Raw genomic sequence first — 14404 nt, 5'->3', positions numbered from 1 at the left:
GCCTCGGCAGTCCTCCTCCTGCTCTATGGTGCCTCCTTCCCGTCTCTAGGGTACGGCTCGCTCGGCTCTCTAGGCCTCGTATATCTCTGTGGTGACGGTGGCCGAGCTGGTCGAGCCATCTGAAAAGAGTGGCGGGAGCCTCTCCACTTCTTCCCCAGTTTTCCGGGAGCTGCGTCCTGGCCCGGCGCAAAGGTAAGGTTTGGGTGCTCGGGATCCCGAGACTAGTAAGCGGGTGCCGTGGGCTGGTGAGCCGCGCTGTCTAGGACTCTTCGAGGACCTTCCGAGGACTCAAGCCCGCCCCTCTATCGCCTGTTCTGTTAGGAGTAAGGTTGGAGGTGCGGGACACCTCAAAACCGACCCTGGGGATACGTAGCCCCAGTTTGGTTGAAGCTGGCCCCGAATGACCGTGTTAGTTGGCCTATTTTTATCCTTCGTAACTTTTCGTGTGTTACTGTCTCCTTAGTAAGGACGACGAAACCGTAGCTTACAGGCAGTAATTTCCCCCCAAGTTAGAAACAGTTAAGTGGCAGAGAGGTGGGGTTCAATCCCTGCTCCGCCGAGTTCAACGTCTAGACCTCTTACACTCAGCTCAGCGCCGGTTGAAATCGCCCGCCTCGTCAGCACTGACGCGGAGTTTTATCTGTCGCATCTCCTCAGGTGTTTTGTGACCCCGCGGGAGCGGGTGTTGGCACCTGGAGCATCCCTCGGGGCCGAATGCGTCGTGGACCATGCCCCTCCTAACCCAGCAGATCCCAGATGAGAATGATTACAGCTTAGTGGCTAGCCTTGACAACGTCAGGAATCTCTCCACTATCTTGAAGGCCATTCATTTCCGAGAACATGCCACGTGTTTCGCTACTAAAAATGGAATCAAGGTTACAGTGGAAAACGCAAAGTGTGTGCAAGCAAATGCTTTTATTCAGGTATGGAAGTAGGCACCTTTAAGCCTGTGACATATGATATTCTTCACCCAGCTCAATGAATTCCGAGGATCTTAATAGACATCATTTTAGTTAGAGAACAAAATATCATTATTTGAATTATTTTTCTCTTCTGGTAACAAATTCTTTCCCCATCGTGTTTTACAGAGATAATGGTTAATAATAATAATGTCTGAAATATATTAAGCTAAACTATAGGCGAGCACTTTTCTGAGTGTTTTATATGCTGCCAACAGTCCTGCAGCTGGCAAGTGGCATAGTTGGGATGAGAACCCAGAACATTTGTTTCCATAGTATATGCTCTTTTGCACTACCTTCCTATTATTAATTTTTTTCCTTGTAGTGGTTATAATCTATTTGTTCTTACAAAGTAATATTTTATGGTTCAGATAGGATTTCAGATTTACTTCAGCATTTTTTTTAGAACACCTAAGTGCACAGTATGACCTCAGGTACAGAGGAATAAATAAGACATGGTTCCTGTTCTCAAAAGAAATTGAAAACCAGTATGACTCATGCGGTGTCTAATTGGCTGTTTTCCAAATGACCTTCGCCAAACTGATGGGCACAAAATGGAGACAAGGGAGAGTCATGTGGAGGATAGTTTAGCTCCAAGAAGCTAGATGAAGGACCTTTCATAAAGTTTCGCACGGGACTGAAATCAGTTACACCTTCAACTGTTGAGTAGCAGTATTCTAATGGATCACAATTGAAAAAGTTAAGGATGTTTTGATTGATAATCAGAAATTATTTTCATGGGGTTAGCACAATATTGTTATTTTATAAACATATAAAGTGAAATCTAGAACCTTATATGTGAGTTTTCATTCTTTAATATATATACATTTTCACATTTACTTTTTTTCATAGGCTGGAATATTTCAAGAGTTTAGAGTTCAAGAAGAGTCTGTTACTTTTCGAATTAATTTAAACATCCTTTTAGACTGTTTATCTATTTTTGGATCAAGCCCTATGCCAGGTGAACTATTTTATTATCATTATAACAACATAAAAGAATTATATAGAATGCTCAGAAAAATACAGGCAAAGTTATTAGAATATAAGTAATATAAACATTTGTTTAGAAAATTAATTGCCAATTTATTTTTCATTTGCCACAATCATGGATTCTGATTTTTCACAGTGTTAATAGAAAGTATGCTTACGGTTCTTTTCATATTTGCAAAAATATTTACATTCATCTTTTTTTTTAATTTATGAAGATTTTAGGATTTTAAATTTGAACTAATCAAAAGAAGACTTTGAACATGTCTTAAATATCTTTAACATTGAGAAATATGTTTTAATTACTTCTTTTTTCTAACTTGTCTAGAATTACAGTTAGTGGCAGAAAAAATAGATACCAATTGTCCTGACTCCCAGTTTACTGTGTTCGAAATTTGTTTGCTTTTTTCTTTAATCCCTGTTTATAAATTATGTTTATTTTCTTAAATGCTTTCCTTTAAAATATTTATATATTTTTAGGAATAGTGAATTTGGTTGCTCTAGATATAAAACAACAAGGAATCCCTAGAAGAATGATTTTTTATTTCATAGGAAAGGAATCTGGATATTTGCTAGGGAAAATTCAGTTATGGTCTTCTAGAAAATATATTTTAATTTTGTAATGACAATTCCATTATTATTGGAATTGGTTAAAATTATATTTTCTAATGCAGTGTTCCCCAGCTAGTTTTCCATAAAAGCATCTGCCTTCCCCCATTCCTCACCCAGTTCTCCACACAGTAAGGAAAAGGAACTAGAGTGTCCTGTCATATTCCTCCTCCTCTCTAGTGGTTTGCAGACGTAAAACCCTAACTACCAGTAACCATCCTTTTTCTCCCAGTTAGACCTTAAAATTTGAGGAAATGTAAAGACTATCTCCCAACAGAAAAAGTTGGAAGGGTCCTTATCACAGTGAATACACTGATGTTATAGTAAGACAATATCAAAGATATCCATCGTTGCACAAATTGAACGTTCACTAATAGCATAGCCTATTCCACAACAGTTATTACATGAAGTATTGGACCATATAGATTCTCCATCCTGAAGTTGTATATAATCAACTAACTATTTCTGAGGTGTTTTTTGGCAACCTGGAAAACGATTTCAAAGAGTTACATTACATTTTGTTCCCAATTTTTTACAGTTATTTTTGGAATTGTCTACAGACAGCTATCATCAGGGAAGATGTGATCCCTTCCTATAAGGATATACATACATATATGCTAGAAATGGACAGGATAAGATATTCTTGAGGAGTTTTAGGCATCATTTGAGTAGAAGCTGAACCCAGAGCTCAAAAGCTAATAAGCCCCAAGTATGATTTGTTTCCATTGCAGGGACTTTAACTGCACTTAGGATGTGTTACCAAGGTTATGGTTACCCTTTGATGCTATTTCTGGAAGAAGGAGGAGTGGTGACAGTCTGTAAAATCAACACTCAGGAGCCCGAGGAGACTCTGGATTTTGATTTCTGCAGCACCAATGTCATTAATAAAATTATTCTGCAGTCAGAGGGACTCCGTGAAGCATTTTCCGAATTGGATATGACAAGTGAGGTCCTACAGATCACCATGTCTCCAGATAAACCTTATTTCAGGTACTTGAAAGCAGTACAGTTATAGTTAATGTAGTTTACTCCATCTCCCTACTTACACATTTGCTTAGGATGCAGAATTTTTATTATCCAGGTTACTAGAATTTTCAGAACTTTAGAGAGCTTTTACTCTTACTTCATACTTTTTTAGGTCAAGACACTAGGAAGACCCAGGAAGATTAACTCACTATTTAAAGCTTCATAGGTAGTGTTGGTTTCTAGAAGAGTAGTCCAGTCTCCTAGTTCATAACCTAGTGGTCTTTTCATTGCTGTACTACTTAACGGTTGTAGATAGGTTGCATCGTGAGGAAAATTGGGCTTAAACTTTTGGAAAAGGTGTTTGTAGTATACGGCATCTCTTTTTCTTTCCTTTCAAGTTAGTACAGGATGCAAAAGGAAATAGGTGTTTTCTATACATGGTTCATTCACTAAGTATCTATTGATCACCTACTGTGTGCATATTTGCCTTATTAAGCACTACAGGAAGGAACAGCTTAAAATCAAGGTGACAAGGATATATGTGAAACAGCTCAGAGGGGACAAAATTACATGCCATTAAGTTCCAAAATAATAAATACTTAGGGAACCAGCACTTAGGCAGGAATGGTCAAGGTGAGCTTCCTAAGAGAGGGCAATTTTCATCAGGAATACAGTGTCAGAAACTATCAAGCTGCTTCCCATGTTTTGACCCAAGAAATTATGAAATGGCCAAACTCTTTTCATGATTAGAATCAATTTAGAGAATTTAAATGTCTTCTCTTTTGAAATATTTCAGACTATTAAAGAGTAAAGGAGTTAAATACATATAGTATGAGAGGTGTAATTGTTCTTTTTGTATCACTTTAGAAGAACTGAAGGCCTCTCTCATAGGTTAGGCAGTTAAAAATTTGGCTCAAGATTGGTTAAAATGTTAATCAAAATGGAAATCAGTGGAACCCTACTTAAGCAGTGATATGAATTAAAATTCCAGGCACTTAAACAGAGTATTCCAGAGGCTCCCCATCTAAATGTTCTCTCAGCATGAGTAACTAGATGGATCATGATATCTTTCATCTCCCATATAGGAAATTATTTGATGGTGGGGAACTGGAAGTTGAAATTTTTTTTTTTGGATACGTTGAACTTGAGCCTGTGACACTAGGGAGTAGTTGGATATATAGATCTAGAGCTCAGGAGATCAGTCTAGACTGGAAATTTAGATTTGGGAACCATCAGCGTGGCTGGGCATGGACAACATAGCTGAGAGAAAGAGGTGACGTTAGAAGAGAGCAAAGGTGGGTCCTGAGGAAAGCCAGCACCTAGGTCTTTATTAACGCAGTGCTCATATAGTGCTCATCCACATGTACACCCCAAAGCAAATGATCAGTAAGTTCATGCAGATTAAGTAAACTGCTGATATTACCAAGCAAAGAAAACCATAAAACAGCCTGAAGAACAGTCTGGGATACAGAAAAGCCCTAATTGTTGGTGGGGCAGTAGAGACAGGGAACAGGACCCCAGGCTTGCAGCTGATGAAGATCAGGGTCTTCTGTCACTCCTCAGCTCTCTCCTGTTATATGGTTCTGATTTCAGGAGGAGGAAAGGACAATATCAGAGTAGAATTTGGGTAATGAAATTGAGGCAAACCCCTATGGATTCCTTTTGTGACTGGCTTTTTTCAAAGCCATTTATTAGTGGCTAGCTCTCCTGTACTCCCACAGCATCCTACAGGAATCTTTATTATGTACTTGTTATAGTGTCTTGTCACCAGGTGTTTACATACCTGTTTCACTCACGAGAATGAGCTTCTTAAGGGAGTGTTTTCTTATTTGGATCCTAATGTGGCTTATTGTTGGACCAATGAATAAATGAGTTGCTCATTTTCTACTATAGGTTATCTACTTTTGGGAATGCAGGAAGCTCCCACCTTGACTATCCCAAAGATTCTGATTTGATGGAATCATTTCACTGTAATCAGACCCAGGTCAACAGGTCAGTTCTTAATATAGAGGTTGCCATTGGTGATGAAGGTGAGGTTAAATACCACATTTCTATTAAATAAATTTTTTAAAACTTTCAATGTGTAGATAAAAGTATAGCATTAAGAAAAATAAATAGTAGGTTGCTGGGTTTACTTGGGGATTTTGGATTGCAATAGTGGATGAAATTTTTAAAATGAAGAGAAAATACTAGCAAATTGGACAAGTATTTGATTTTATTCTTATATTTGCTACTTGGTAGTTCTTGGCTAATTTTTGTCCTTTACTTGGAATTATGAGCACTGCTTTAAGTGTGTCCAAATAACAGCTTTTTATTTATTTTTCTACAGATACAAGATTTCTTTACTGAAACCCTCTACAAAGGCATTAGTCCTATCTTGTAAGGTATCTATTCGAACAGATAACCGAGGATTCCTCTCATTACAGTATATGATTAGAAATGAAGATGGACAAATATGTTTTGTGGAATATTACTGCTGTCCTGATGAAGAAGTTCCTGAATCTTAGTCTTAAGTATGGCAATCCACTGTGCTATTTATGTACACATTCATGATTGGTCATGTTCTCATTCTGAGTGTAGCACTCTCCGTGATTTCTTATTGGATTTTCTAAGGGAAAGAAGCATGGAAGAGATAGAAGCTAAGTCCCCGCCCCCTAATAGTTGCTGTATATTTTATAAGTAATGTTTTCACGTAGTCACAGATTATCCAGTACTGGACTAGCCTGTGGTTCTGTCTTTTGAACTCATGGGAATCGTTATGAGCCAAGATGAGTAAGTTTTATGTTTTATTCTACTTAAGCAGGACATTCCAAGAGTCTAAAAATTTAAAGTTTGGTGAAGCCATATCTGAAATGTTCTTTTATTTATTTACTGTTAGAAAAAGCAGTGGCATACGGGCATCGCTCCCTATTTGGAATTCTGGATAATCTGTCTTAAAGCAATGGTTCTCAGAGTGTTGTGCCTAGATCACCTGGGAACTTGTCAGTAACTCTGGGGGTGGGCCAGCAATCTGTAGTTTAATAAGCTTCCCGCCAGGAGATTCTGACAAGTGCTCAAGTTTGAGAATCACTGTTTTAAAGGATACTTTTTTAAAAATAGTCTTTAATTGCATTGAAGTGACTGCTTTTAACTGTGATTTGTTCACAAATGTTCTGAAGTTTAGGCTTCGTCAGACAAGTCTGAATAATTATATGATTTATTTTTCAAGTGTACATTTTGAAGACATCTGTGAACAGGCTATAAAACAGTCTTCAGAGTTACAGATTTTCATCTTGTTCTGAAAACTGTTCAGTGTAGTAAGTACTTATTAGATACCTTCTATTTGCCTATAAGAGTTTCTCAATCAAACCAAGGTGTACAAAAACATTTATTAAGTGATTTTATACTTTCGTAGGTAGTTCTCAATGAAATAATTTTTGTGGTATGTAGGTTAAGAAAACATAACACTAAATTATGTAACTTGTTTTCTATTAGAAAAAGTATATAACTAAAATGAAGTTTCTGCACCATGTGACAACAGCTCAGTGTCTCTCAGTGGCCAGGCACTTTTGGCCTTTGGAGAGTGTTTCAGCAAAGCACTTCAGGGAAAAGGTCCTCCAGAACGTTATGTAGGCACTGCTTCCAGGCACGTGTACGATTTGTGCAATTTTGGGTGTCTAGTCCAGGGTGAGTACCTGATAACTAAGAAATCTTCCAGGCAATCTCAGGGTGCCCAGCTGGTACAAAAGAAGTTGGAGTTTTGTAAAGTATAGTATATGTTTGAGAAGGAAATGATTAAATGTACTAAATGTCCAAATATTTTTTTGTCTGGATAAACACAAAATCAAAACAAGTCTAAAACATAATTATGAAAATATTTAATCAGTAAACATTTCAAGGACTACAGTTTTCCTTTAAATTTAAAATAGGGCAATTGTTTTTTCATTGGCATGTCTAGTACCTAGAACAGTACCTAGGATGCAATAATATTTGTTAGGTGAAAGAACCTCCACTTTCAGATTATTAGTCACTATTTAATTCCATTATTTCGGTTTGAATTTATTTTGACCTAATGTATTTTTTTCAAGTTGAACCTGTAAAGAATTTAAAACATGTATCGACTTAAGACTTTTTTGCACATTTAAGACTATTATTTTAGCCGCACGTATCTTGAGTTATTTAGAATTCAGAAACTAATGAATTTAATTCTTTCTAAATCACCCTGACATCAAGGTGTGACTTAATAAAGAATTTTTTTTATGCGCACTCTATTTGTCTAGTTTAACTTTGTTCAAGTTCCTATGAAAGACCACTAGGGGGAGCACTTCCTCAGGCAGAGCAGGATGCTTTGGTGACTACAAATTCAGTTCATGGGTCACACACATATAGAAGACTGTAATCTTACTTTTAAGATTATCTTTGCCTGTTTGAAGTTTATCTCATATTCTTTCCAGTAAAATTGTGCTTACCAGGAATAGGTAGGTAATATTTTTTCCGTTTTTTAATTCATTTATTCCCTACTTGATGATGATGTGTTTCCACCTAGAATGAATGATTCAAAACAATAAAAATAAAATGATTTGTTAAATTCTATTCTAATAAAAATAAGTCTTGTAACATAATCATTTTTACAAGAAGCCACAGAATTTCTGTGGTGCTATTGAGTAGTCCTGCTAAGAATTAGTTACAGTTGCTGAAAGGGCAGCATTTGGCGTTCCCCATAGCTTAGGGTGAGGGGTTTTCAGAAGAGTGTAGACTCCCTTCTCCCCTTCCTGTCTTCACACTGCTGGCCCTTGTCCCCACGTGAAACAAAAGCTGTTGGGTCCTGAGAAATTAGGGAAATTGTATAGTATTTTCTCTTTTCCCAAGTATGCATTAGTACCGTTTTTATCCACGTGTCAGGCTACATGCACCCCTGCGCCAGGCAGTTGGCAGCTGTCCCGTGGGTTTCTCACTCCAGCAGTGGACAGCTCGTGCTCTAATCAGAAATGCCACAGGTGGCTGTTACGGGTGTTTCTGGCATCCATATCTTAGTCATGGCCAGAAGTTTTGGTAATTAGCAGAGAGTAAATGTTTGAAGTAGGTTTCCTTTTGGAAATTAATAGCTCATTGATCAGTATAATAGCTAATAGTAGTGGCTCTCATTGGTAAAACTAGACGTATTCAGGATATGTGAACTAAATTATTTCAGAGTAGTTCCCCATCCTTGCATGGAAAGGATACAAGAATCTAGTGGGGCCTGCAGCCTGTACCCTTAGGCCTGGTGTATAAGGCTTGACCCCCCTAAATGGTCTTACTTCCTGCCATTTTGTCCAAAGATTTCCGGTTGCTTGTTGCTGAATGGATTAGGACAATCCCATCTCTGGAATATTGTCAGGTTTGCCTTAAGTGGACCTTTCATGGAAGGTGGTGGGTAAACTGCCGAAACAGGGAAGTAAGGCTTTACTGAGCTTATGAAACAGGTTGCATAAACTCTTTGCATGCTTGCTAATGAACGTTCATTAAAATTTGTATGTGGGACAGTTGATCTGGGCTTGATTTTTTTTTCCTACCTTATCTACCTCAAATTTCAGTGGCCAGTAGCTAATTTAAAAGAATGTAAAAGTTGTACATGACCTTATCGACTGGGTCAGCTAGAAACATCTGGTGTTTGATTGGACTGTTACCCAGATTGCTGCTTCCCACTGAATGAGCTTAGAAAGTAGTTTAGTTCTCATCTACAGTCTGCCAAGAGTGAGACTTTGTAGTGAGTTGTGTTGTGCTGAACATTTCCAATGCGGTTTCTTAAGACTTAGGGATTTCACAAAATAGTAAAATTTTAAAACTTTTGGAACCAAAATAGGTGACAACTTTCTATTTTGTCAGATATGAGGATATTAAAACTATAACTACCATTCATTATTACTACCATTTCATAAAACATTTTAAAGTCAAAGTCTCAGAGAGTGGACAGTTAGCAATTTTATACTGTCAATAAAGAAAAACTGGAAATATGACAAATAATTTCAAATGAAACAAGAGGGTTACACCATAACATTTTATTTTACAGTGCTACACTTCGTGCTCTTGTTTTCTGGATATAGGTTTGTCAGTTTGGAGATGTTAAGACTTCGGGGTCTCACGAAATAGTAAAATTTTAAAAATTTTAGTGCCACCCAAAAACGGAGTCTGAATGGCCACTTCTTTCTGATAATTCGTTTTTATCACAGTTAATGTTGAAAATCCATTTTTAACTGGATATGCGAAGATGGAAGCAACTCTCCTGAGGCTGCCTTAGTCAATTCAGAGTATTCTGGGCAAGAACAGCAGCAGTCCCATCTCCAGACAGGGCTAAAATCTGCAGTGACCGACTAGGTGACCAGTTCATAAGCACTGCAGAGAAGGTCAATGGAATATAGGTGCTTTCAGCCAGGGCTGCAACCTGAGACCTCAGTCCTGAGTGCCAAGCGTAAAGCATTCTGGGAATCAGCTGAGGGAGAGTGGCTGCAGCCAGGAAGGAGAGGAAGCCTAGCAGCCCAAGGGCAAGCCACTGGATTAACTGGTGTGTGTGTGTACTCCTGCCACAGCAGAACACTGCTCACTGCTAATACCTTGGGTACTGGCTGATTATTAGGATTTACACACTGGATAAATGACTGAAATGAAAATATACTTTCTTAAATGAAGAACAAAGATGTGGCTCTAGCAGCACTGAGTGAGTGATAGAGATGCTGTCAGAGACAAATTCGGATCCCCAAAGACACAGGTGTTTGAGCTCTATTAAATCAGCTCAGGTAACTGAGGAGCGATGAAAAGGGGAAAATAAAAGCTTTTTATAATATAAACTTGAATCTGACTTCTCCTTTGTCCCTGGGTACACAAAGGAATATGATTCGAGATTGCCTGTTTCCTAGATATACACTTGTTCAGGGGCTCAGGATTTTTTTTAACAACCTTGGTGAGCATTCCTTTCCTAAAACGAGCCTTTTTAATCCAGTTTGGTGGGGGCAGCATAGTGGGATGGAAAGAGTAATCATCTGTGATTCAGGAAGTCTGCTTTATAATCACCAGATTGACCTTGAACAAATCAATTTTTCGTATCCCTGGTTTTTTCATTTATAAGAATCAAAATGGCCTTTCTGACTTCAGTAAACCGGATCAGGCCAGTGTTTCAGAAGATCAAATATTTCCTCACAAAGCAGTTTTAATGACCTCAAACAGGTTATGGCTAAAAATTCTTACAAATGGTATATTTAAATGTTTGCCAATAAACTATAATACTTAGGTATTGCAGAATTTTCTTAAAAAGGACTGAAAAGAATGAAAGTAGAGTTAGAAAAAGGGAAATGGAAGGTAATATGAGTCCTAGTGACATGAAAAACTAACTTAAAGCATGTGTCTAAAGATTTTTTCTCCCAGGTTACAGGATCCTGGTTTCTAATGGCTCTTGGGTGCTTTACCTGTAATGCTAAGTGGATCTTTTTTTCCCCAGAGTCCTTTGTTCTGCTTTTGATCTGCCACTGCTCTCAGTGTTGGTAAATATATTTTGTGGTCCAGAATTTTTTTTATTAATGTTGGCTTTATTGTTGGCTATCTTGTGTAGAGGTTTTCTCTCTACTGTTAACAGAAGACCTAGAGGAAAGGAGAAAACCCTTTGTGCATTTTTCTTGGTTCTTGCCTTCTCTCCCTCCTGCTAGCACCAATCACTGCCTTATTGACCTAGAAGGCTGACCTCAGTCTGAGACAACTATTTCACCGTGTGACCATCCCCCTAAAATGCTGATTCTGCTAATAGGCCTCCAAAATGGTACTAGAGTCTTGGGTTTTCTCCCTAAAGAACAGGGAACCCTTTGCTTGATTCAGATGGCAGGTCAAGGATATCTAAGATACCTGGATTGCTTTTAATCACAGCTGAAAATTTTTATCAAATGTAGGGCCTTTTATAGTGTTCATGATCTTCAGGTGATTTCTTCTCCTGAGCACAGAGATTTACAGCCCGGAGGCACTGTAAATGCTAAAAAGAGGATCTTATATCCCCATTTCCAGCCATTAAGATTTCCATACTCCATTTTCTTAATACTGGAGAAGTTGGGCAAGAGTTAGAAATAGTCTGGTCCAAAAGACTGATCCAGAAACCCGGTTTCTATTAAGTGTTCTTCAGTTACCTCCTATTTAGACCACAAGCCTGCAACAGTGTGGTTTGCATAGCCCCTGTTTGAAAAATAAAAAAAAAAATTGTTCCACAGAAATATCAGCTACAAAATTTTATGAGCAACTTGAAGTTTTTTTACATGTAAGTCACACTGAAGACTGATTCATTCTCTACTACTGGACCATATAAAATACAGAAAGCTATCTGGCACTTTAACTTTCTTGTCAGTAAACCAAGAGATACTGTGATTCCAAATTTGAAGAAGAAATAGGCACCAATTAAGTCAGTTGCCCAGGGGTCTCATAAAATCAAGGGTGGGCAAAGATCAGAGAGGGATCTCTGCTAGGGACAGCAAGTTGAAAACAGCCTTGGGCCTAGTTCTTTCCCACCACAAGGTGGCACAATTCCCCTTGCCTGAAACCTTTGGTTACTGAAAGAACACTGACTTCCATAGTGTATATATCATCGTCTTTGCATATAAGTAATTATATCGGACTGCCTCGTCTATGATATTATGTTTCCAGGGGCTAAGCTCTAGCTCACTTTTGAGATATTAACCAGCAAAATGTTTTCCACACCAGCGTAGTGGTAGCTTTTCACAGTTACTAGCCCCTATCTCATTTTCCTTCATTGCCAGTGGCGTAGCTGGAAGGTAATGAAGTCAAAGCCCAGGTTTCAGTAAATATGAAAATAACTTATTTATTACATGATAACCACTTTACATACATTATCTCATTTTCGCAGCATCACCAAGAGATAGGTACTATTCTCATCCCCATCCTATGGATGAGAACACCAGGATTACACATAGCCAGAAAGTGGTGGTTCTGGGATTTGAGCAGGCTTGTCTGTCTCCAGAGCTAGAGCTCGTAACCACCATGAATCATAAAGAAAAATTAGTTCATAGGGATGTGTTGAAGTCATGTTTCTATGATCAGATAAAATAGTTCATTGGTGAGATAGTCATTGTTCAGAAAGAACTTATGTCCTAAAGTGGGGCCCAAATCCTTTACCAAACTCCACAAGTATTCCTGTACCCTCAGTTCAAACATGTGCTCTACATACCTTTTGCTTTAAATAAAACCAGACCTAAGATATTTTCTCTATGGCTCTAAATAACGTTTTATTTGCCAAAATTTAAATCACTGACGATTTTAAAAAGAATTCAGGTAAATATAAATACAGTGGCTTTTTTAAAATTAATTTGTGGGCTTCCCTGGTGGCGCAGTGGTTGAGAGTCCGCCTGCGGATGCAGGGGACACGGGGTCGTTCCCCGGTCCGGGAAGATCCCACATGCCACGGGGCGGCTGGGCCCGTGAGCCATGGCCGCTGAGCCTGCGCGTCCGGAGCCTGTGCTCCGCAACGGGAGAGGCCACAACAGTGAGAGGCCTGCGTACCGCAAAAAAAAAAAAAGTTCTGAGAAGTCCTTCAGGAAGTAAACCTGTGTCACTTTGTTTAATTCAGTTTGGTTTCTTCCTAAACTCAGTTCTTTCACAGAGCCTTTCTTCCTCCATCCCTTGGACTCAACATTGAAATACCCTTTAGAAAGTGCTGCCTGGTACAGTAGCCTACCATTCTTTCATACACTGCCCTCTGTCATGCCTCTGTGCTTCTGCATAGAGTACCTTCTTCCTGTAATGTCTCCTCCTGCTGGATGAACTGTTATTCGCCCTTCAAGAAACAACTCAGATGTAACCCTGTCTATGAAGTCTTCTCCAGCCTTCTTAGATTCTCTCTCCTTGCTGCTCTGAGTGCATTGAGACTTCTACTAGAGAATCTATATTTCACATTTTCATTATTTTTCATATTTGTCTCTTGCACTAGATTGTTGTCTCCTTAAGAGTAATGGCCGTGTTTTATTTATCGTATTACCACCTGCAGCTCTAACTGCACCTAGCACTTAGTAGGAGCTCACCAGATAAATGTGTTGAAGGAATGTTGAGGAAAGAGGCTCAGAATGTTTAAGCAACTTAAGGTTACATTGCTATTTCATAGCAGAGGTGGGACTCACACACAAGGTGCCTTGACTCAAGGTATACGGCTCTTTGGGCATGAATAGCAAATTTGTGGCAGAAGTTTAGCTCTTCCCCCACCCATGCCCCACGACAGACAATAATAAACCCAGCTCCACCAAACCCAGCCTTTTGCTCTGGAACTTCAAGCATCACTCCAGGAAACCACTAGCAGAGTGGGCCCAGGAGGTAAAATATACTTGTTCTCCTGCTGAAGACCAGGTACCCTGAGCTGGCTCTTTGTGGCTTAGCAGCCTCTGTTCCCCTTCAGTGAGACCCTGGCGGGCGGGGGGGAGCTAAATGCTCCTAAATGTTCACTCCTCTATCTGCCCCAGTGTTGCCCGCCATTCCTAGAGTCCTGATTTGGAAAAGCCACTGCCCCTTGGCACCTGGATATTAGAGCAGATTTTGCTCCTCACCACTCATACACGAAGGTTTGGCAAATATTTTCTCTTTCAATTTTGTAGAGGCAGTGTTAGAATATTTACTAGTGATAGGAAAGAATATGAGTGCAGCAGCCTGGAAACAATCTAGCTTACGGGTCATAAATTTCATCACTGAGGTCCTGCCCAAGACTGGTTTGGCTGACACAAAATTTACTGAGTGTATCACCTGTTCTCCTACTTAACTGCAGTTCTCTCTGGAAATAATCACCCCAAATCCTCCTTTTCCACCCTACTTTTCTTTGGCTTTCTCTCCCCAGCCCCTCAGCCCAGAAAAGGCTATTTTTGTTCATATGACTAAGAAGACAGTAGATCACT

At 39.1% G+C, this 14404-nt stretch overlaps 2 protein-coding genes across 2 annotated transcripts in view; one reads left to right on the top strand and one right to left on the bottom strand.

The window, feature by feature from the left end:
• Nucleotides 1–95: 95 nt before the first annotated feature.
• RAD1 (RAD1 checkpoint DNA exonuclease) lies at nucleotides 96–6517 on the top strand. Its single transcript, XM_082651392.1, has 6 exons — nucleotides 96–192; nucleotides 658–923; nucleotides 1812–1920; nucleotides 3287–3545; nucleotides 5415–5513; nucleotides 5851–6517. Exons 2-6 carry the CDS (start codon nucleotides 729–731, stop codon nucleotides 6026–6028), a joined length of 840 nt encoding a protein of 279 aa, XP_082507518.1. The 5' UTR covers nucleotides 96–192; nucleotides 658–728; the 3' UTR covers nucleotides 6029–6517.
• Nucleotides 6518–11437: 4920 nt separating this feature from the next.
• Nucleotides 11438–14404, bottom strand: part of TTC23L (tetratricopeptide repeat domain 23 like) — a gene marked incomplete at both ends in the record, with an annotated part of 57987 nt that continues 55020 nt past the window's right edge. The window contains one exon of the mRNA XM_082650278.1: nucleotides 11438–11558. Coding sequence (XP_082506404.1) covers nucleotides 11438–11558 — 121 coding nt within the window. The remainder of the gene's footprint in view (nucleotides 11559–14404) is intronic.

The sequence above is a fragment of the Grampus griseus genome (genome assembly GCF_964374135.1).
Source record: "Grampus griseus genome assembly, chromosome: 3".
In the NCBI taxonomy this organism is placed as follows: domain Eukaryota; kingdom Metazoa; phylum Chordata; class Mammalia; order Artiodactyla; family Delphinidae; genus Grampus; species Grampus griseus.
This window is presented reverse-complemented; position numbering and strand designations above follow the sequence as displayed.